Below are 24,944 nucleotides of genomic sequence, written 5' to 3'. Positions count from 1 at the left end.
TTGCTCTAGATAAAATAGATATTCCTTTATTTAATATTATAAATGTTCTTGCCTAGCAATAACAATACATTGTCATCATGGGCTGTCAATCGAGAACTAAACCAAGTAGGCAAAAAAATCTGACGCAGTGTTAATCTAGGCGTTGCTGCTGTTTCACTCTTGAGCAGTAAGGACTAGTTTGCGAGAGATCACAGGCAGAGAGATGAGCGAGGCACAGGGATGAGACATTGGCCGCTGTTTGATTTCATGCTATTTTTTTGATAATAGGACGCGATTGGATGCCACGATACTAGAGAATGTGCTGGCGAGGCCAGCCCAACCGCCTGTGTTCTAAAATGGATTTGAAATTGCGGTAGGTTTCCCTGTTCATTGTGCGGTCCGCGGCCGTAGATAAAGATGCGTGAAGCACTGCTGGCCAAGTGCAGTATTGATTCGATTGAAAAGCATGATGTTTTCTTGTTCTTGCTCGAAATGGAATTACTGTCGTTTTCTCTGTTGTTTGGATTGTTCATGATAAGAACACTAATCGATGACACAAGGGCACCTAGACCACCACATTGCCAGGATAATTGATGATTCCTCCCAATGAAAACAAGGTGTCGGTCTGCAAAACCATGGGGGACAAGGATAACAATCTCAAAACGGCTAAATTGTGGAGAGATGCTGCTCTCCGTTCTAGGAAGCTGCGAAGCAACCAGCGACAGCTCACACTCTGCTCCCAAAACAGGGAGAAGATCATTCTACCTGAAAATATAAGCGATATAGAGGTACTCAATCTGGGCAATAACTCGCTGCACGAGCTACCAGAAGGATTGGGGGCAACCCTCACAAACCTGCGTATCCTTATCCTCCGCAGGAACAAATTTGTCACAGTTCCTTTTGTGGTGTTTGAACTGGGTCCTCTTGTGGAACTGGACATGAGCCACAACTGCTTGGGCCACTTCTCTGAGGACATAGGCCTGCTGAAGGGGCTGAAAAAGCTCTGCATCAGTCACAACAACATCCAGTACCTGCCATCACAGATTGGGGCACTGCATTGTTTAGAGGAGCTGGACATAAGCTTCAATGACATATGTGATTTCCCCAGGTCCTTCTCACAGCTCAAGAGGCTCCGTTCTCTGGATGCTGATCACAACAAGCTGAACCAGTTTCCCCCAGAGATTCTTGCCCTCAGTGACATGGAGGAGCTCGACTGCTCTGGGAATACGTTTGCGTGTCTACCAGAGGACATCACTAAGCTGCAGTCCATCAAGAACCTGTGGCTCAGCAGCATTCACATCTCCACGTTACCAGACACGTTCTGTCACCTGCACAACCTAGAGAGCCTGATGCTGGACAGTAACAACCTCACAGCTCTGCCTCATTCCTTTGGAAACCTGCAGAGACTTAAAATGGTCAATCTATCCTCTAATGAGCTAGAGGAGTTTCCCCAGGTTATCCTAAACATCACAGGACTAGAAGAGCTTTACCTGAGTAGAAATAAACTGTCTTTTGTTCCAGAGGAGATAGGCCAGCTGCGTAGGCTGGCAAACCTCTGGTTAGACAATAATAACATTACTTATCTGCCCGACTCCATTGTGGAGCTAAATAGATTGGAGGAGCTTGTTTTACAGGGTAACCAAATAGCCATTCTTCCAGATAACTTTGTAAAACTTTCCAAGGTAAACATTTGGAAAGTGAAGGATAACCCCCTCATCCAGCCTCCCTATGAGGTCTGTATGAAGGGGATCCCCTACATCGGTGCTTATCAAAAGGAACTCGCACATTCCCAGCTGGCTGTGAAACCCAGGTTAAAACTGGTCCTGATGGGAATGAAAAACGCTGGGAAAACACAGCTCAGGCAGAGTGTTGTGAGTGAGCAGCAGGATGCCAACTCTGCTCAGGGAAACAAAGGGGTTGATGTGACTAACTGGGTAGCGGACGCCGATCGCAGTCTTACATTTTTAGTGTATGACCTGTCAGGGAAGCCAAACTATGACCTCATCAAACCTTTTTTTCTCTCACCTGGTGCTCTGTACATCCTCGTTGTGAATCTAAAAACATACTCACCCAAGAACTTTTACCCCCACGTGGGCTACTTCCTCCATCTCCTCAATGCCAAAGTGCCCCACGCTGTGGTCTGCATGGTGGGCACGCACACAGACCTGTGTGGAGACATGGAGGTGGAGGGGAAGAACCTTGATATCCACAGACAGATTTCCCTGCAGGAGAAGTGGGACACCCATTGCCTGCGGAGCCTTGCCCACCAGGTGGACCAGGCCCTGGAGCAGGGCTACAACGTCCGCACCTCCAGCCCTCGCATCCTCTTCTACGGTGTCACAGACAAGAACCTGAGACGGAAGAAAGCCCAGCTGCAGTACATGCTGAACCACAGGCTACAGATCCTGTCCCCTGTCCTGTGTGTCAGCTGCACGGAGAGCCAGAGGAACATCCAGAGGCTAAGGGAGAAGCTCATGTCAGTGGCTGACCATCGCGACATATTCCCCAACCTCCATCGCGTGCTGCCCAAGTCCTGGCAGATGCTGGAGGAGCTGCACTTTAAGCCCCAGGACCTGTGGCTCTCATGGTGGGACTCGGCCCGTTTGGGCCTCCAGGCTGGGCTCACGGAGGACCGCCTGCAGAGTGCCCTGTCCTACCTACACGAGAGTGGGAAGCTACTCTACTTCGAGGACAGCCGGACACTAAAGGAGTATGTCTTTCACAACCTGCCACGCTTCATTGCCATCCTCAATGTCTTCTTCCAGAGGGATGAGTCCACGCTGCTGGAGAGACTACTGTCGGACAGTGAGAAGGGGGACAAGAGGAGGACCAGTGTAGTTATAGATGGGGAGAAGGGAGAGAACCTCAGGGCTACCCATCTACAGCACCAAGTGGAGGGCTTCCTCAGCCACGGCCTCCTGCCTTCTAACATCATCCGGCTGCTCCTGAGACCTCTCATCCAAACCCAGCAGGACCTCCACCTCATCATGGAGCTGCTAGAGAAGATGGGGGTCTGCTACTGCATTAACAAGCCGCGCAGCAAGCCTCTGAACGGGGCCACCGTCTGGTACAAGTTCCCCAGCTATGTCAGCAATGAGGAGCCCCATGCCGAGGCCTGGGTGAACGGCAGCTCAGTGGCTGCTAGTCAGTTCTTCTCTGTGGAGCAGCTGCAGATTGAATACAGCTTCCCCTTTCTCTTCCCTCCTGGACTGTTTGCACGCTACAGTGTGCAGATCAACAGCCATGTGGTTCAGCGGTCAGACGGGAGGCACCAGATCTTTGCCTATCGCGGTAAAGTGCCTGTGGTGGTCAGTTACCAGCCGGCTCGGGGCAGGCTGCAAGCCGAGTCACTGTCCATAGCCAGCCATGCCTCCCTGCCAAATATCTGGACTGCTTGGCAAGCGATAATCCCACTGGTTGAGGAGCTGAATGTCCTTCTGCAGGAGTGGCCCGGGCTCTACTACACTGTTCATGTACTGTGTTCCAAGTGCCTCAAGAGAGGGTCACCCAAACCACACACCTTTCCGGGTAAATATGCTGTCCCTTCTCTTTCTGACCCCCCCACCCCTCAGTTACCAGGGGTTTAGAATCATGGCATTATGGAAATATCTCATGGAAGGGACATCTGATACATTTTATTGGATGAAAGGGAATAATTAAATGCTAATAACAACGTTTCTTCCTATTATAAATGTCTAAAAACAATCTCTCGAGCTTTGATTGAGAAAGAGAAAACCATAATGTACATTCATGCACTGCCCTTGTTCTATATTCAATAGAAATAGGGGTTTATTGCTGTGGGTGAGAAGATTACTCTTTAGGTTGAAGTTCTATCAGTCAGTGGGGATGGAGGCTAAACAAGGTGAGGTGGGTTCCAAGCCCCACCTCAGAGACAGAAATTGGCCTCGTAGCTGTCTGTTCTGGGCCTCCTGCTGAGATGGACAAGTTCTGACATGGCTGTGTAGACTGAGAGTTGCCATGGCAATGCAACTGCCTTTATTTTCTTATAATGTGACTAGAGTACAATAGATCATACAGCATGAGCAAGCCCATAGTCTGCTCTTTGTTATGATATAAATGATGCCATCCTGACATCCGTAGGTGTGTGTACGCACATATGGCAAAATCAGTAAAGATTTCCCTATTTGTGCTGTCAGTGGGAACATTGTGTACATTGTCTCATTACTATTATGAGAATTTTGCTCTGATATCATCATATTACCTCCTCAGTGTGAATAGAGTACCTACTCCTTTTCCTCCCCCTATGTTATGACAGAAAGTCTGCCTGACTCTGAGATAATCTTTTTAAAATGTCTTTCCATTTTAAATAGGCCTTTTCATGCTGCAGATCTTGTTTGTATCTTGTGCTGAAGCAGTCTAGTGCTGGAGCTATGCGCCAACCAGGATTGTTGAGATCTCGTAATTTAGGTGTGGCCCTGAATTGAGCAGGCACAAGAATGACAGCTGGGTTTCTGCCAGCTGGATGGGTAGCTGTATCCACCCTATTCCCTGGCCTTCGTCTTATTTCTTCCTCATTTTCCCTGTGTCAGCTCCCCACATACTCTCGTTTTCACGCTCCGCTCCCCTCATCCACCTCGCTGGTCCAGGGAGCGCTTTGGCGGTCTTTGTGGATTAGTTCACGTCTGCGCCGTTGCTGGTTTGAATCATTAGACACGAGGCAGTGCTTTTTCAGAGCTCTTCCACTGGCATGCCTGGGCTTCCGGAGCAACTGTCAGTCTGACTGGTTTGGGAGCCGGGACACAGACCAGCCCCTACTATACTAATACACTGGAGCTTAGCTAGGCACATAAACTGGCTGGTAGATCAAAGTGAGGCAGTTCTCTGGCAGATACCGTATATGACATCTAGTCTAACTAGAAGAGGAGACATGGGAGGAAAATAAATACAACACATTGTGCTTGTATGCCCTTGTAGTTTGCCACATTTCACAAGTCACAACATATACTGAGTATACAAAACATTAAGAACACCTGCTCATTCCATGACAGACTGACCAGGTGAATCCAGGTGAAAGCTATGATCCCTTGATGTCACTTGTTAAATCCACTTCAATCAGTGTAGATGAAGGGGAGGAGACAAGTTAAAGATGGATTTTTAAGACAATTGAGACAGTTTATGTATGTGTGCCATTCAGAGGGTGAAGGGGCAAGACAAAAAAATTGTGCCTTTGAAGTAAACCAAAAATGTCACTCAAACAGAAGAGGTAATTAACTAAGAGTCACTGACCAACAACCAAACAGGTGGGGTTTTAAAAGGGGTTCTGAAAGATACTCATGGGGGTGTCCACTGAAAGTTGACTAGCAACAACATCTGGAACCTAAAAGACACCTACCATGAGCACCCACTAAATTTGCCCAAGAAGAGCAAAATAAAAAACCCCACACCAAACTTAAAGACAGGAAGATAAATGATTGTTTGTCTAGCAATAAGAATAGGGAAAGCCAACTAAAGGTTTTAACCCTCAGTCTCTCAAGACAACTGTAGCACTGGGCCAGCCACTCTTAAATTGCACCTGGACCAGCACAGGTGAAACACCTTCCCTCTAACGAGATGACCGACCAGCACAGGTGTACTATAGACTGACTAACGAGGTGACACCAATCAGTGCACCTGACGTGCTAACTTCCAACCTGCAAGTATAAAATGGAAAAACCAAGGCCTGTAACATAGGTGCTGGTTTGTGTCAAGAACTGCAACACTGCTGGGTTTTTCACACTCAACAGTGTCCTGTGTGTATCAAGAATGTTCCACCACCCAAAGGACATCCAGCCAACTTGACACAACTGTGGGAAGCATTGGAGTCAACATGGACCAGCATCCCTGTGGAACGTTTTCGGTACCTTGTCGAGTGAAAAGGCGTGGACAATTCAATATTAGGAAGGTGTTCCAAATATTTTATATACTCAGAATAGACCGTAAGTTTAGCAAGATGATTGTGAACTGTTTTGGTGTACTAAACAGTTGATTTTAATTTTAACTGTGTAGTAACTAGATGGTGATGGCTTTGCTCATGTAAATGTACCACATTTCATGGCATGAATCGTTGGAATTTCTGCTAGATAGGAGTTAGTTACTTCACCACAATCTAGTCTTTCTGCTTGGCTAATGAAGTAAGGCTGAATGTGCTATCATACGCTGATAGTTTGGCTTGAGCTGAAAAGAAAACTGTTTCTTTAGTGTCTGGACCAGAGAAAAACAACCCTGACATTATTTGGAAGGGTCAAAGCATTTCCTCTACTTTGTCGGCAACACATTTTTGCGAGGCAGCAATGTTATGGCATCTGATCTCTCATAAAGTTGAATGTTTATTATTCTACAGTACAACTGCAACTTCCTCTACATTCTCTCTGTGCCCACTTCCATCCACACCAAGGCCTTCTTAGTTTATCATAATTTACTTAGAAACTCTGTCAACTGTCAATCTGGATACTTGGGAGACTTTGACCCAGTGAATGGGGTGGGAGAAGGAACAAAGGGAGGTGAATGTTTTGTTGATGGAGTGGGGGGTGTAATGTGTTACAGGTTAGTGATTGGAATTCAAGGAATGGATCTTTAGCACTGTAGCCTACTCCCGACCCTCACCAACTGTAAGCTTCATAACTTAGACTGGCCAATATCTGAACTTGAACAACTGGAAGGGTGGACAGAGCTTCAAATATATGACGTGAATTGATTGTAAATTGGAAAAAGGGTATAGATTGTGTTCAATCCTTACGATGTTGGCATTCATTTAGAATGTTGCCATAAGATTCATCAATGTATCTTAAATGAAGATCCCTCACTGATTCTCCCTTGATTTTATGAGGGAGTTTGTTTTCATTGAGGTCCTAAGCCCTGGTATAGGTGGTAACCATAAAGATGTCCATTGTAGTATTCTAATTCCTAATTCTATGGTGGTAACATCCTCCCTTGAGTGTTATCCTAGAGAGTTTAATGAGGGATTTATCCTAGATTTGCGTTGCAACAGGATGTGCTCGTCTGTTTGGCAGCTCCCTGAAGCACTTGGAATGCCCCACCCCCACCACTGGTCCCATGGTGTGTGTGTGTGTCAAGACCAGGTTAAGCAGAAGCAAACAGTGACTCAAGTACTTACTTTTGCAGGTGACTGGCTCTCAGCTGCACCTGTCTATTGCCACGGACTGTGCCCTGTTAATTGGAGCAACTCAATGGTTGCTGTCTGATGATTTCAGTTCCTTTAGAATGTGATGTGTGTCCCTTTGCCCCTGCTTTGTCCCCGTAAAGACATTTAAATTGACTACCTTTTCCACAACCTATTTGTCCTCTGTTTAGCTGCACAGCCTTTTATCTGTTGTTATATAGACATATTTCTGGCTGCTGCTGCTTGTTGATTCACTTTTAGGGCTCCTCTCTCTCCGTTTGACTGAACATGGCAGGCTCTTGAATACACTCATTCTTCTGTGAAATCTATAGAGAAGACCTCTATTGCAATAACCTTTACTTGCATCTGTTTCCTGCTAAATCTCTGAATCAAAGGCATACATTCCTGTTTCTATTCATGACCTGATCTGCCTCTGTATGGCTGGAAAAAGTCTCAGCTATGCAGATCACTTTTCCACCTACACGATGTAACTTCTCTAACCTTATGGTGTGTGTGTGTTAACATATGTTTGTTGTGTAAGCGAGAGAGAGTCTGTGCTTGTGACTGTGTGACTGCATTTGTTAAATGACAGAATGAGGGTTGTGAGTGAGTAGTGGTCCTGTGTAGCTCTGTTGGTAGATCATGGCTCTTGCAATGCTAGGGTTATGGGTTTGATTCCCACAGGGGACCAGTATGAAAATATATGGACTCACTACTTGAAGTCACTCTGCTAAATTACTTAATTAAATGTAATTAGTAGTGCTGTTAATTACTTCCACACACATCCAGATTGGTTCATTGCTGATCTGACACTTAATAACCGTTATCGTGAACTGAAAGGATGTGACAGACTGTTCAAATAGCCCTAGTTTTGGTGGAATTGAGTACAGCATCCACATGGGGTTAACCTGAGGACAAGGGTGTCCATTATGAAATCGTGGCACCCGGACATTCGACCAGCAGCATTTTAATTTACCAGACATTTGAGAAATTTATCAGACCCATATGCATTGGGTGCATAAATGATTATGGCATCCACCCATGGTGCTCAGAATAACACAAATCACATTTTAGATTATGGTAATTCATCTTAACAGAACATGCAAGTCGAGGATGTAACAAAGTGCGCCCGTTTTACTGAATTCTGATGCGGACTTCGAAGATGTTAGCGTAACTGTCCACATTTACTTTCCCTCGGTCAACAACATGAGTAATGAACAACAAAATCACTAGCCTACATCAATCTACTATTCTCCCACAGTAGAAAAGTTGACCTATTCTATTGGTCAGCTTGTCGAGAAAGAAATAGCCTATTCCAGACAGACTCTGGGACAGTTGTGGGACGATAGAACCTAAATTCATACAACCAGTAGGCCTAGGCTACATAAAAAAAGTTAAAAAGCAATGAGTCTGATGCAACCGATCAGAACATTTTAGCTTAAAATGTTGATCAACTATTAGTTCTTCACATTATAAGCACAGCAATGCTCACAAGGCCATAGTCTACGTGGAAATGTTAGTTTAATAATACAATTAGCAGGAAAACACTGGTGTCAAAGTACATGAGAGAAATAGGTTACTGATGAAGCCTGCCTTTGCATTTCAATGGCGAATTGGAAGTGTGCTTCAGTTATTCTACCGGTTGAGAAATGGGCCTAAAAGTAGTATCTCTTTTTAATCGTGGCCATCAAAACTATTTTTAACACACAATTGCAGTTTTAGAATTGTTGTGCAATGATTGGGTTCATAAAAACGCTGTCAGACAGATTTTCCGCTCAAAGGCGCTGTATCTGTATGCTGTGTATGTGTGATAAGTTGCATAACGAATATATATACACACGCAGCAATTTAATTCCACTAAATTATACAAATGAACCCATAGACCGATAAGTATGACTGGTTAAATATACATATTTCCATCAATGAATAGGCAAAAAAACATTATTTCTCAATGGGAAAATTGGTCAGTGGAAGTTTTATTTATCGGCTTTTCAAAAACTAAAATAACGGAAACCCTGCTGAGGACATGCCCTGGAGCTTTGCTGGAGGTACGGTATATGTTTCTGAAAAACCGAGCAGATCAAAGTGTGTGTGTGTGTGTGTGTGCAGGTATCCGAGCTGCCGTCAGTCGACCCTGAGTGGGAGACGTGTGAGAAACCAGAACCTGATCTCTGGCTGGACGCCCACGGTCTGCCCTTTTCCAGTACAATACCACAACCTGCTCACTGCCTGGCCAACTGCTTAATACTCTGAGAATAGCTGTACAGTAACATTGCAACAAATATATTTGGCCCGCTGGCATATCAGCTTGACAACCTGTGAACTACTTAGCATAAATGGTGCAATTACATCCCAAGATGTTAACCAACATAGATGCATTTCATTGGCATACCATGGTGTATTTTCTGACATATCACTGTTGCTTTTCAAAAAAAAGGTGCAACTTCAAAGTAGGATATGTAAGAGGCTGGTCTTTTGGGTAAAACAACTCTTTTGAAATCATATTTATGTCCTTGTCCTTTTGACTTTGTGGTTACCAGGTTGAAGTATAGCCTACAGTTGAGGGGCAGGGATCCAGGTGAATCCTTGAGCACTTTCCTCTCTTTGACTCACTACCGCTGAGGAAGCTCCTCTGATCCAGTTAGGAGATCTGATAGGATTAGGCCGCTAGTGAGAAGTGTCCTGCAGGTGACTGGCCAAGAAGGCAAAGGTGAGATGGTTAGATAATCACAGAAAACACACTCATAGTCACATAGATACAATCACACACGTACACACACAGAAACAAACACAAAAGCCATTTACCCTAAAGCTATTTACATAGTGTAGCCTCACAGCCTCCTCCTCCCACACCTTTAGTGGTATAATAGTTAGACAGTTTTTCCTGTTTAATTGCTGCACTCTTTTGTATTATGAAAGAGATGCGATTGGCTGAAAGACTTGAGGCTGCCTGCCCAGTAACAATGGTATGAAGACAACTCCGTTCACTGGAACATTTGTTTGGACACTATTTTAGTTTAATTCTGACCTGATACCTTTTTTTTGTTGAAGTGAATATGAAAACTGGAGTCTTTTTACTGTGGAAGAGCTCGCCGTTTTCTGAGTATGAATAGCGCGGAGTCATACATGCCCCTAGGGCTCCCTGCTTGCTAGTTATTACAGTCTTAGTCTATCCTCTTCCATCTAGGAGCATAGATCAGTCATACAGTCATCATGTATTGTTTTCTCACCACATGGCAGACATTTTAATTGGGCTTCTTACAGGTTCCGTACATCCCCTGGGGAATATCCTGAAAAAGCTTAGGCCAACTTAAGATAACTTGGTGTGCTTTACCCCAGGAGCCATAGAAGACTGTGTCTCATTTTATGGGTGTGTGTTGCCAATGTAACCAAAGGCCTCCAAGAGAAAGTAAGACAAGTCACAACATTAATACCTGTCACAGGAATCACAGAGAAGATGTCAGGATCGGCTAAGTTTTATTGTTTGTAAATTGAGCAAACCACATTTAGAAATCTTGAGGAATATGTAGCTGTCAGTACCAGTAGCTTTATTGATTACATGGATTGGCAATACAGAGAGTATTAATGAGGCAAAAATTGAAATCCTGTCTGTCAGTCTCTTGCAAGCTCTTGAGCTGGGACTTCCCAGCTGGTTATGACTGAGTGTTTTACCAATAAAAACATTCTGCTGGTGGAAGTGCTGGGAAATGACACAGCTCAGACACTCTGGCCAAGGACTGATTGCAGGGTCAGGAGGAGACAGACTCCAGGCTGGGGATGGTTGTTGCCACACAGTAACTGCCAAGCACAAGGAACTCTGGCAGAATGAGCCAGAATCTCACAACCAAAGTAAAGCTGTTTTTGGGAAAGTTCCAGGGACTGGAGATCTGAGAGTTCACAGACTAGACTACAAATACACATGAAGTGAAGAGTATTGATTAATACTAACTTGGTATGCTGTTGAAGGGCCTACATTAATGTTTAGTTGTTATATCTAGTGAATGTGGGTCAATCACAACTGTTGAGGCAGAGACATAAAGGTTGCCAAAATAAAGGAAAGGGAAAAGTATACCTAGTCACTTGTACAACCAAATGCATTCAACCGAAATGTGTCTTCCGCATTTAACCAACCCCTCTGAATCACCAAAATAGTGTCTTAATAGGGCGTTGGGCCACCACAAGCCAGAACAGCTTCAATGCACCTTGGTATAGATTCTACAAGTGTCTGGAAGTCTATTGGAGGGATTGGACACCATTATTCCACAATAAATTCCTTCATTTTTATTTTTTGTTGTTGATGATGGTGGAAAGCGCTGTCTCAGGCACTGCTCCAGAATCTCCCATGCATTCAAATGGGTTGGGATCTGATCACCGAGACAGCCATGGCATATGGTTGACATTGTTTTCATGCTCATCAAATCATTCAGTGACCACTCGTGCCCTATGGATGCGGGCAATGTCCTTCTATGGGGACGTAGCCAAAATAATGGCCTGCCTAGCATTTTTATACATGACCCTAAGCATGATGGGATGTTAATTGCTTAATTACCTCAGGAACCACACAGGTGTAGAAGCAGCTGCTTTCAATATACTTTGTATCCCTCATTTACTTGTGTTTCCATTATTTTGGCAGTTACCTGTAGCCATCATATTAGTGGCAGAAAACCTGGGGGAGCTTCTGTATTGATGGAGAGGTTCAGATGTTTTGAGTTTCCTGGCTCGGGGACAAGCCTGGAAGTGAAAAGGATATAGCTCATATTTCCGCTCGTGCTGCTGTGACCTTCTGAGTTGTCTTTCTCTGTGTGTGTTTGTGTATGTCTGTGTGTGACATGAATGAGCTGTTGACATGAAAGAAGATTAGGCCGTTTTGCTTTGTTTTTAACTCTGTAGCCATCATATGGGTAATGGTCTTATAGACATCTCTCAGTAAATATGGTCCTCTGATGACCTTACATAGAGTTAAATAGGGCAGCATAGGTGTACCTACTAAGATTGTCTTCCTGTACAGCTCATGCTGAAATGTTCTTATTTTCTACCTTTAAAGTATATCTCATTCGTGCTATAGCTAGGAGCTAAATATCTGTCTGAGAGCCTGAAGAATAATTCCTGTCCTCTCAACCACACACGGACACTGAATGACACTGCTTAGGTAGATGAGATACCAGTGAGCTAAATTAGTTCTGGGAGTTGCTGCAGGATTTGGATGGTTTAGTCTGCTCTAAATGTTGTTTTTCAGATTTTCTACTTGTTTTTTTATTTTGCTGTATGAAATCTGCCTGGAGTTGAAAGCAGTAAGCCTGTCTGCTGCATTATCTCTCAGACGTGGCTGAGACGGTGGTCGTGGGGGTGGAATTGGTTCACAGCTTCTATTCTGTAGGACCACAGAGGCAATGATGTCAATGGTCACCTGGGAGCCTGACCTCATCACATAGGCAGTACACCAATGGGGTGGGTGGAGACATGATGTCTGAGGTGAAAGAGGTGAATAAAGGATTCTTCTAAAAAAGATTGGCTTACATACATCTCCCAGATGGACAGAAAAGGCTATTTTCTATCTACTATATCGAATACTGTTGTTTTTCTATGGCTGAGTCAGTATATTGTAATACAATCTTTGCATAGACTCTTGAAATGTTTGGCCACAAAAGTCTAGATTTGTTTTTCTTGACTTAGTCTGTCAAGATTAATTTTCTTAACAAATAAGAATACAAAATAATGACTTGACTTAACTTACTTGCTATGTTGCTGTGATTACTGTGTATTCCTCCCAGAACACATCTACAGTACTCAAATCAAATCAAATTTTATTTGTCACATACACATGGTTAGCAGATGTTAATGTGAGTGTAGCGAAATGCTGCTGGGCTGAAAATGGTCTGGAGTGGACTGTTATAGTGTACAGCCAAGAGGCTGGCTAGAGTTTGAAACCACATGTATAAACACTGGCCTTACAACCACAGCGACACTGCTGCTAGATGCTCGTCCCACCACTGCAGCTACTGAACGCTTGCGTTGTTACCACAGAGGCACTGCCACAGTTTCTAGTCAATAGATTTTTGAGTGAATCCAGCATTCCTTGCAGAGTTATTTTCATCCACAATCCTGTGCGAAGATAGTGGTGTTGCTGTATTCATAATCTATGGGTTCTGGAAGCCTGGTTGCCAGCCTTCGTTTTGTGTTATGAATGATATCAAATCCCTTTCAACATGTGTTTCCCCCTTTGCCCACTAGCATCAGTCAAAATCCTGAATGTGTTGAATGAATATGAAATGAACAAAGCCATCAAGGCTAAAACTTTGAGTTTTCCTAGAAGTTCTTATTTGAATTTGTCATGCCATTGTCTACCTTGAATGAGAAATGGTGTCTGGAAATTAAATTAGGGCACTCCTGTTTATAGCCCTGCACCTTCAGGCTTTCCTTCCGATCAGACGTGGTCAGAGATCTGGAACTGATAGTAATAGTGGAAATGGACCATTGGTCAGACAGTCTTGGATGGAGCATGAGCACTAGACCTGAATTGCTGCTTTTGAATATTATTCAGCTGTATAACTTGTGTTGTTCCTGGTCTGCCAGGCCAGTAAAGTCAAGTGAAGCAGTGGCACGGTGAAGAATACAGAGTTCAAGATCAGATTGTGTTTTCCTCCATCTTGGCTTGGGCAGAGCCGCTGAGATAGATCCTTGAATTTGAGGATGTGGTGTCAAGGGAAAGGTTGAGGACGTAGAGCTGTGGGGAGGACGAAGGAAAAGGAAGCAGGACTCAGATCAGTTCCTGGCAGATTGCCTTGCCTGGGGTGCGTTTCCTCAAAACCTTCTTCAACACTATTGAACAGACTTTGAGGTACATTTGCACGGGGTGATGGGTGTGGAGGGGTGTGGCTTGAAGCAATGAGCCCAGTCCCACAATAGGACTGGGCGGTATACCGTATTGTAATGAAACAGCAGGGAGCAGGTCTCGAACCTTCGACCTTCGAGCCCGAGGTCCGGCACGCTATCGACTGTGCCACAAAAGCATGCTCGTGCGGCAGAATCGATTTCCTCGCTTATAAACCCAGGGTCGTTACAGTATTTTATGATATACCGGTATTGATGCAGGGACCCGGTTTGGGTTTTTACCTTCTATACCGGTATTTGAATGCTTGGTTTGTTTAAATGTGATACTCCATGTGTAATGTCAATTTTTATAGTTTACCTCACTACTTGAGTCACTCTTTCTCTCCGTGCCGCTTTCCACACAGACCTAGCCACGCCCCCTGTCACTCAAGGAGCACATTTGATGTTCCTCAACCACGAGACACTTGCGTTCAGTCTGCATGGTCAATGCAGCACATGCAACAATGTGGATGACAACAATGCTGTTTTCACTTTGCTTCTTAATATAAATCCACTAGCGTTCTGTAATGACACTATTAGTTTGTGTTTCTTACATCAGCAAACAGCTAGTTTGTCTTTTCTTAGCAAGTTGCCCTAAATCTTGTGAGATTGCTAGCCGCTAATAGCTAGCTATCGAGCTAATAAATGTACAGAGTAAGAGCAAACGTAGCTAGCTAATGCAGCCTGATTATACCAGTGATGGTGTAGACCTATATCAGCATGTTGTTTGTGCAACAGTATCTTCTAAATCAAAGAGGAATATGCAAAGCAAGAATATGTTAGCTACATGAAGTAGCTAAGTGAAAACATGCAATGTAGCCAAAGCTTATAGGGTACCCTAGGAAACACTTATCAACACTTTAGTTCCTACCCTGTCACAATAACTCCTCCCTGGTATTTTAATTCATTGTCATCTCAAACAGCACTGTATTCAAAGTGCTATAGAATTAGAATAGTCATTCTGTTTCCATGATTCCAACAGTTTTTCTTTAATTCGCAAGTCAAATTTCAATTTCAACATTTGGTTAATTAAAAACAAGTCCTAGATTATTTGCCCATATTGTTCAGCCCTACGTGGCAGTGTGGAAATTCTCAATTGAGCAGTGGTGTAAAGTACTTAAGTAAAAATACTTTCAAGTACTACTTAAGTTGTTATTTTTTATTATTTAAGTTGTTATTTTTTGTATTTTACAATTTTTTATTTTTGACAACTTTTACTTTTACTTCACTACATTCCTAAAGAAAATACTGTACTTTTTACTCCATACATTTTCCCTGAAACCTAAAAGTACATTTTTAATGCTTAGCAGGACAGGAAAATGGTCCAATTCACACACTTGTCAAGAGAACATCCCTGGTTGTCTACTGCCTCTGATCTGGAGGACTCACGAAACACAAATGCTTTGTTTGTAAATTATGTCTGAGTGTTGGAGTGTGCCCCTGGCTATCTGTAAATTAAGAAATATATTTTTTAAATGGTGCCATCTGGTTTGCTTAATATAAGGAATTTGAAATTATTTATACTTTTACTTTTGATACTAAAGAACATTGTATTAATTACATTTACTTTTGATACTTAAGTATATTTAAAACCAAATACTTTTATACTTTTATTCAAGTAGTATTTTACTGGGTGACTTTTACTTGAGTACTTTTCTATTAACGTATCCTTACTTTTACTCAAGTATGACAATGGGGTACTTTTTCCACCACTGCAATTGAGTGAAGGAAATGCAGAAATTATAAAAGTGCTGAAATTTGTATAAAACAATCAGAATGGAGAAAGACTCAATGAAATCACTTAGAATGTATGTGTTGCCACCCTAGGATCAGTCACTACTCATAAAGCAAATGTACAACTTTTATTATTCGAAAACAGAAAATACCATCATACCGTCCAATTTCTTTAAATACCGTGATATGATATAATATTTGGCCATATTGCCCAGCCCTAACCCACAACCTAACCCCTCCCCATTTTTTAACTGGTTGTTCAGAACAGCACCGTTTCGGTTTAATTGAACCTTCTACTAGGTTTTTTGTACTGAGTACGGTCCTCCTGTCTATTACTCAGCTCTGCATGAGAAACGATAAATGAATCCACTTTATACCCAACCAGTCAGTGTATATATTTGTGTGTTTATGTGGTGGGGGATGGGAAGCATTGCAGAGATGAGCAGGATGTCTGTTTTAATGACCATAATAACCTAGCTACTGTTAGCTGCTAATTAATACAAAGGGCTGTTCAGCAGCATTCCATCCACAGCCTGTTCAAGCCCCCTTCGGACAATGATCCCCTGGAGTGGTAACCCCCCCACCCCCCAGGCATGGACAGCTTTTTTAGGAGCCCTTCTGTTTTATGAACTCCACTGTTGTAGGTTCTACTGTTGGTTGATTTTCACAATTGGCAGATATACAATACACAACCAAAAGTATGTGGACACTTGCTCGTCGAACATCTCATTCCAAAATCATGGGCATTAATATGGTGTTGGTCCCCCCTTAGCTGCAATAACAGTCTCCACTCTTATGTGAAGGCTTTCCATTAGATGTTGGAACATTGCTGCAGGGACTTGCTTCCATTCAGCCACGAGAACATTAGTGAGCTCGGGCAGTGATGTTGGCCGATTAGGCCTGGCTCGTAGTCATCGTTCAAATTCCTCCTAAAGGTGTTTGATGGGGTTGAGGTCAAGGCCCTGTGCAGGCCAGTCAAGTTCTTCCACACCGATCTTGACAAACCATTTCTGTATGGACCTCGCTTTGTTAACGGGGGCATTGTCATCCTGAATCAGGATAAGGCCTTCTCCAAACTGTTTCCACAATGTTGGAAGCACAGAATCTTCTAAAATGTAATTGTATGCTGTAGCCTTAACGTTTCCCTTCACTGGAACTAAGGGGCCTAGTCCGAACCATGAAAAACAGCCCCTGGTCATTATTTCTCTTCCACCAAACATGCATTGGGGCATGTAGTGTTTTCCTGGCATCCGTAAAACCCAGATTAGTTAGTTGGACTGTCAGATGGTGAAGCGTGATTTATCTCCCCAGAGAAAGCGTTTCCACTTCTCCAGAGTCCAATGGCGGGGAGCTTTACACCACTCCAACCGACACTTGGTATTGTGCATGGTGATCTTAGTCTTGTGTGCGGCTGCTTGGCCATGGAAACCCATTTCATGAAGCTCCCGACGAACAGTTTTTGTGCTGACGTTACTTCCAGAGGCAGTTTGGAACTCGGTAGTGAGTGTCACGTGTGCTCCCTCTCCGGCCTCTTGGTCACCAGGCTGCTCGTTATGGTGCACACCTGTCACCTTTACACGCACCTGCGCATCATCAGACTCACCTGGACTCCATCACTTCCCTGATTACCTTCCCTATATATGTCACTCCCTTTGGTTCCTTCTCCAGGCATACAATCCAAGATGGTGTAGCAGTCAGACGTCTTTGTCCTGTCCCTTGTATATATCATTTACATCTTTTTCTTCGCATATCTTTTAAAATATTTTGCTACCTCAACATCTAAATACTCTCCTGCAACCCGACCTCACCCAATGTAGTGTGGATCTGCTTTTTTTCTAAAGTATTTATATTTACTTCGGATCTGGAATCCCTCAACTGAAACTAGCCATCTAACTACCAGCTATCAGTCAGCAAACCATTGCCAGCGGTCATCAGCTAACCTTTAGCTCGGAAAGCTCTCGCCAATTCGAACAATGTGACTCTAACCAGAGCATAACGGACCTATTATTTTTATCCCAGGATTCCTACTGCAAACTTAACATTTTCATCTGGATCTTCACAACTAGCTAACCGCAATGCCGGATGACTACTCCTGGCTAGCGTTTCCATCCCAGAGCAAGCACCAATTAGCTTGAAGCTAGCCCGGCCAGGGCTCCTGTGCTACCACCGACGCATACTCCTGGGCTACAATATCCGGACCCCTTCTACAGCCGGTACGGGGCATGGAACCCCGCAGATCCGCTACGACTGGAATACCGACATAATATGCCCGAGGACTCCAACAGGCCCCTCAGGCGCGACGCCTGCTGAAGGCCCATTATGCTAACCAGCTAGGCCTGCTAGCTACCTAGAGCTACTTGGAACCCTACTAATTCCACGACTGATCTATCGGCGTCACCGCACGAAGAGGCAAAATCAGACTTACCCCCATCGCGACGTCCCCCAAAGGCTAACTTTCTAGTCCCTGCTATCTGCTTGCTTGCTAACCCGGTCTGCTAACTGCTAGCTCGCGGGCCCGGTCTGCTAACTGCTAGCTTGCCTGCCCGGTCTGCTAACTGCTAGCCCCTGCTAACTGCTTGCTTGCTAGCCCGGCCTGCTAACTGCTAGCTTGCCCCGGTCTACTAGCTGCTAGCTTGTTTAGCCCCGGCCTACTAACTGTTAGCTTGTTAGCATCGGCCTGCTAACTGTCTGAATCGCCTTGTCCCCAGCCAACCCAACCACTCACTGGACCCATATGTTCACTTGGCTACGCATGCCTCTCTCTACTATCAATATGCCTCATCCATTACTGTCCTGGTTAGTGATTACTGTCTTATTTCACTGTAGAGCCTCTAGCCCTGCTCAATATGCCTTAACCAACCATGTTGTTCCACCTCCTACATGTGCGATGACATCACCTAGTTTAAACATCTCTAGAGACTGTCTCTCTCATCATTACTCAATGCCTAGGTTTACCTCCAATGTACTCACATCCTACCTTACCTTTGTCTGTACACTATGCCTTGAATCTATGCTATCGTGCCCAGAAACCTACTCCTTTTACTCTGTTTCCAAACGTGCTAGACGGTCAGTTTGTATAGCCTTTAGTTGTACCCTTATCCTACTTCTCCTCTGGTGATGTGGAGGTTAATCCAGGTCCTGCAGTGCCTAGCTCCACTCCCACCCCCCAGGTGCTCTCATTTGTTGACTTCTGTAAACGTAAAAGCCTTGGTTTCATGCATGTTAACATTAGAAGCCTACTCCCTAAGTTTGTTTTACTCACTGCTTTAGCACACTCTGCCAACCCAGATGTCTTAGCCGTGTCTGAATCCTGGCTTAGGAAAACCACCAAAAACCCTGAAATCTCCATAGCTAACTATAAAGTTTTCCACCAAGATAGAACTGCCAAAGGGGGCGGTGTTGCAATCTACAGCAAAGAAGTTCTGTCTTACTATCAAGGTCTGTACCCAAACAATTCGAGCTTCTACTTCTAAAAATTCACCTTTCCAGAAACAAGTCTCTCACTGTTGCCGCTTGCTATAGACCTCCCTCTGCCCCCAGCTGTGCCCTCGATACCATATGTGAATTGATTGCCTCCCATCTATCTTCTGAGTTCGTGCTACTAGGTGACCTAAACTGGGACATGCTTAACACCCCGGCCATCCTACAATCTAAGCTTGATGCCCTCAATCTCACACAAATTATCAATGAACCTACCAGGTACAACCCCAAATCAGTAAACACGGGCACCCTCATAGATGTCATTCTAACTAACTCGCCCTCTAAATACACCTCTGCTGTTTTCAATCAAGATCTCAGCAATCACTGCCTCATTGCCTGCATCCGTAATGGGTCTGCGACCAAACGACCACCCCTCATCACTGTCAAATGCTCCCTGAAACACTTCTGCGAGCAGGCCTTTCTAATCGACCTGGCCGGGGTATCCTGGAATGACATTGACCTCATCCCGTCAGTAGATGATGCCTGGCTATTCTTTAAAAGTGCCTTCGTCACCATCTTAAATAAGCATGCCCCTCTCAAAAAATGTAGAACTAGGAATAGATATAGTCCTTGGTTCACTCCCGACCTGTCTGCCCTTGACCAGCACAAAAACATCCTGTGGTGTTCTGCATTAGCATTGAATAGCCCCCGTGATATGCAACTTTTCAGGGAAGTTAGGATCAAAAATACACAGGCAGTTAGCTTTTCTAAGGCAAGCTTTTTCAAACAGAAATTTGCATCCTGTAGTACTAACTCAAAAAAGTTCTGGGACACTGGAAAGTCCATGGAAAATAAGAGCACCTCCTCCCAGCTGCCCACTGCTCAGAGGCTAGGAAAACTGTCACCACCGATAAATCCACAATAATTGAGAATTTCAATAAGCATTTCTCTACGGCTGGCCATGCTTTCCACATGGCTACCCCTACCCGCTCAACTGCCCGGCACCCTCCACAGCACCCCACCAAAGCCCCCACCATTTCTCCTTTACCCAAATCCAGATAGTTGATGTTCTGAAAGAGCTGCAAATTCTGAACCCCTACAAATCAGCCAGGCGAGACAATCTGGACCTCTTTCTAAAATTATCTGCCAAAATTGTTGCAACCCCTATTTACTAGCCTGTTCAACCTCTCTTTCGTATCGTCTGAGATTCCCAAAGATTGGATAGCTGCCACAGTCATCCCCCTCTTCAAAGGGGGTGACACTCTAGACCCAAACTGCTACAGACCGATGATCTATCCTACCCTGTCTTTCTATGGTCTTCGAAAGTCAAGTTAACAAACAGATTACTGACCATTTCGAATCCCACCATACCTTCTCTGCTATGCAATCTGGTTTCAGAGCTGGTCATGGGTGCACCTCAGCCACGCTGTGCAGCCGTATTCATCGACCTGGCCAAGGCTTTCGACTCTGTCAATCACAACATTCTTATTGGCAGACTCGACAGCCTTGGTTTCTCAAATGAATGCCTCGCATGGTTTACCAACTACTTCTCTGATATAGTTCAGTGTGTCAAATCGGAGGGCCTGTTGTTCAGTCTCTATGGGTGTGCCACAGGGTTCAATTCTCGGGCCGACTCTCTTTTCTGTATACATCAATGATGTTGCTCTTGCTGCTGGTGATTCTCTGATCCACCTCTATGCAGACGACACCATTCTGTATATTTCTGGCACCTCCTTGGACCCTGTGTTAACTAACCTCCAGACGAGCTTCAATGCCACACAACTCTCCTTCCGTGGCCTCCAACTGCTCTTAAACGCAAGTAAAACTTAATGCATGCTATTCAATCGATCACTGCTCGCACCTGCTCGCCCGTACAGCATCACTACTCTGGACGGCTTTGACTTAGAATACGTGGACAACTACAAATACCTGGGTGTCTGGTTAGACTGTGAACTCTCCTTCCAGACTCACATTAAGCATCTCCAGTCCAAAATTAAATCTAGAATCGGCATCCTATATCGCAACAAAGCATCCTTCACTCATGCTGCCAAACATACCCTCGTAAAACTGACTATCCTACCGATCCTCGACTTCGGTGATGTCATCTATAAAATAGCCTCCAACACTCTACTCAACCAACTGAATGCAGTCTATCACAGTGCCATCCATTTTGTCACCAAAGCCCCATACACTACCCACCATTGTGACCTGAGCGCTCTCGTTGGTTGGCCCTCGCTTCATACTCGTCGCCAAACCCACTGGCTACAGGTTATCTACAAGTCTCTGCTAGGTAAAGTCCCGCCTTATCTCAGCTCACTGGTCACCATAGCAGCATCCACTCGTAGCACTCGCTCCAGCAGGTATATCTCACTGGTCACCCCCAAAGCCAATTCCTCCTTTGGTCGTCTTTCCTTCCAGTTCTCTGCTGCCCATGACTAGAACGAATTGCAAACATCTCTGAAGCTGGAGACTCACATCTCCCTCACTAGCTTTAAGCACCAGCTGTTAGAGCAGCTTACAGATCACTGCACCTGTACATAGCCCATCTGTAAACAGCCCATCTATCTACCTACCTCATCCCCATACTGGTATGTATTTATTCATTTATTTTGATCCTTTGCACCCCAGTATCTCTACCTGCACATTCATCTTCTGCTGATCTACCATTCCAGTGTTTAACTGCTATATTGTAATTACTTTGCCACCATAGCCTATTTATTTCCTTAACTTACCTCATTTGCACTCACTGTATATATACTTTTTGTTTTCTTTTGTTCTACTGTATTATTGACTGTATGTTTTGTTTATTCCATGTGTAACTCTGTGTTGTTGTATGTGTCAAATTGCTACGCTTTATCTTGGCCAGGTCGCAGTTGCAAATGAGAACTTGTTCTCAACTAGCCTACCTGGTTAAATAAAGGTGAAATACAATTATTGTTTCTGTTCCTGTGTGATGTCTGTGTAGTTTTCGTGTTTCTTATTTTGTACTATGTTGCATTTATTTATTAAAACACTCACTCCCTGAACTTGGTTCACGACTCTCAGCACACATCGTTACAGATTTTTACACTCTTCAGCATTTGGTGGTCCCGTTCTGTGAGCTTGTGTGGCCTACCATTTCGTACCTGAGCCGTTGTTGCTACTAGACGTTTCAACTTCACAATAAATCGGGGAAGCTCTAGCGGGGCAGAAATTTGGCGAACTGACATGTTGGAAAGGTGGCATCCTATGACGGTACCACGTTGAAAGTCACTGAGCTCTTCAGTACGGGCCATTCTACTGCCAATGTTTGTCTATGGAGATTGCACTGCTGTGTGCTCAATTTTATATACATGTCAGCAACGGTTGTGGCTGAAATAGCCAAATCCACACATTTTAAGGGGTGTCCACATACTTTTGTGTGTGTGTATATATGGTTTCTTTCATGTTTTGCCATATTACCATGTAATTAATGTATATCTAATGCTCTAGCTGATTTTTAAGAGGATACTGAACTGTGTTCCTTTGTAATGTTTTGATATAGGCTATATTTGAATGTGAGCATTCTTGATTTTACCCTAAAGAAGACACAGGAAAAATGAGCTTTTTTGCTCGAGTGGACAATCATTACATTAATTTAGGAGAGGGAATCTCTCTCTCGCTATCTCTCTCACATTCTCTCCCATTTTCCTGGGGCAGACTGAGGCATATTTAATAGTCACGTCACATGGTGTATTTGCCTGTGTGATACAGTCACCAATTGGCAAAGTTAAACCCATGTTTAGTCATTTCGTTGTTGCGTATCTGTCCATGCTACAAGCCGATATACAGAACTCAGCGTTAAACAGATATCCAAAAGTGCATTACTGTAAATTATAAACTGGGTGGTTTGAGCCCTGAATGCTGATTGGCTGACAGTCGTGGTATATGAGACGGTATACCACAGGTATGACAAAACATTTATTTTTTACTGTTCTAGTTACATTGGTAACCAGTTTATAATGGCAATAAGGCACCTCGGGTGTTTGTGGTATATGACCAATATACCACGACTAAGGGCTGTATTCAGGCACTCTGCATTGCGTCTTGCATAAGAACAGCCCTTAACTGGTATATTGGCCTTATTGCTTAATTAGCATTGCTTTAGAATAAATCCATGATTGTGTCAGTTCAAAATCAACATGATGGTAATTTGGGGCCTTATGTCATCCTTATCAGCCAGGCCCATCAGTGTGAGTGGTCTGATTTTAATGTGATTGGACAGCTTCAGTGAGAGGAGCACATTGGGGCTGCTCTGCCTGCTGTGCTGCAGCAGGGAGATCAGCAGATGTTAACATCTGGCCCTGCAGCGTGTGCGCTCGTGCGTACACGCACCACTGTCCGAGCAGATGACCAGCAGCTGTCTCTGAGTACATACAAATGCAATGTACAGGGGAGAATATAATGGTCTTCTAGGACTCCTTCCATAGCCATCAGATGACTAGAAGAGTAATGTAGTAATTTTTGTATTAATTTGATATTTATCTCAGCTCATTTTTCTACCCTGGCTATGATAGGAGCCTGTCTGCACTATGTTACTGCCGCCTCCTCCCCTCTCTTTAGTGTAGTTGTATGCAGGATAATGCCCCTGTGATTAAACTCCCCTCTCTGCCTGCCTGGATTAAGCTCCACTTTAACCACAGCCATCTTGAACACAAATGTGCTGCTGGAAGCCCCCCCCCCCCCTCCACACACACACACACACACCTTCCCCTCTCCATCTTAAAGGTCCCTAGAGTTTTTGCAGGGCCACTTTCTGTTTGCAGGGCAGGCCCAACTCCACAGATTCCAAGGCAACCCTCTGTTGAATGGCCTGAATGGGTCATTTTTAGGCATCTCCTCTGACAGAGAAGTAGGACACACATTCCTCAGGCTATGGGCCCATCCATTTCAGGAGGCAGGAGCCGCTCGCTGTTCAAACAAGTTTAATCTAATTTAACGTGTTTGAGAAAATGTTCACGATATCTTCCTGTCTCTCTTTGTTAAGCAGTCTCTAAGATAGTTGTGTCTCCAGTCTATGTCTGTGTAACCTTTAGTCATTTCCCAGCTCCTGGTTTGATCCAGTGAAGAGTCTGGTCATCCACAGTTTTAGATTTTAGCCTCTAAAATGTCCTCTGGACTGATTTCTCTCACTGTAGAATGAGTCCAAGTCACAAACTACTGTTTGTGCAATCTGCTGATCTGAGCCCAAATGTAGGAAATGTTTATTTAGTGGCCACCAGGGTTGGGGTCAATTCCATTTAAATTCCAGTCAATTCAGAAAGTAAACCACATTCCAATTCCTAATTTTCGTAGTTGAAAAGCATTGAACAGAATTTAATTTTGAATTTAAGTGTACTTCCTGAATTGACTGGAATTTAAATTAAATTGACCCCAACCCAGGTGGCAACCAAATTCGTCACCCTGTCCCCATCACGTCAACTCATGGAATTAGTCAATTCTGATCGACTGGCCTAAGAAGGAAACTCTGTGTAATTCTCCAGCCCACTTTCTGGCGCTGTGCATTGTTCATAAACAAATATAGTCAGTCATTGAGGTGGCGGTCGAATTTGACGCAGCAACTAAAAGTGGAAAGCTTTGGTGGTACGTTTGCCGGGTAAGGAAAGCGAGTCCCAACACCCAAAGGCAATCAGATTGCAGAATTGTTAACAGAGACAGAGTAGGTCTTGGCTGAGGCTACCCAGACCAAAATGTACTTTCCACACCAGACGTTGTCACAGACAGGCTAGGAAGAGAACAGGGCGTTTGGTGATCTAAAACCCTCATTATGCAGGTAATGACCCTAGTGATAAAAATGTGTGTT

The 24,944-nt window shown here is 44.1% G+C and overlaps 1 protein-coding gene across 1 annotated transcript in view; it reads left to right on the top strand.

Annotated features, from left to right (window-relative positions):
* The first annotated feature begins 118 nt into the window (after window positions 1–118).
* Window positions 119–24,944, top strand: part of LOC109892477 (malignant fibrous histiocytoma-amplified sequence 1 homolog) — a 38,643-nt gene continuing 13,817 nt past the window's right edge. The window contains exon 1 of the mRNA XM_020485038.2: window positions 119–3,507. Within this exon, the coding sequence (XP_020340627.1) occupies window positions 573–3,507 (2,935 nt within the window). The 5' untranslated portion in view covers window positions 119–572. The remainder of the gene's footprint in view (window positions 3,508–24,944) is intronic.

The sequence above is a fragment of the Oncorhynchus kisutch genome, linkage group LG6 (assembly GCF_002021735.2).
Source record: "Oncorhynchus kisutch isolate 150728-3 linkage group LG6, Okis_V2, whole genome shotgun sequence".
In the NCBI taxonomy this organism is placed as follows: Eukaryota; Metazoa; Chordata; class Actinopteri; order Salmoniformes; family Salmonidae; genus Oncorhynchus; species Oncorhynchus kisutch.
The sequence above is the reverse complement of the archived record's forward strand: the minus strand, read 5'-3'. Positions and strand labels throughout refer to the sequence as shown.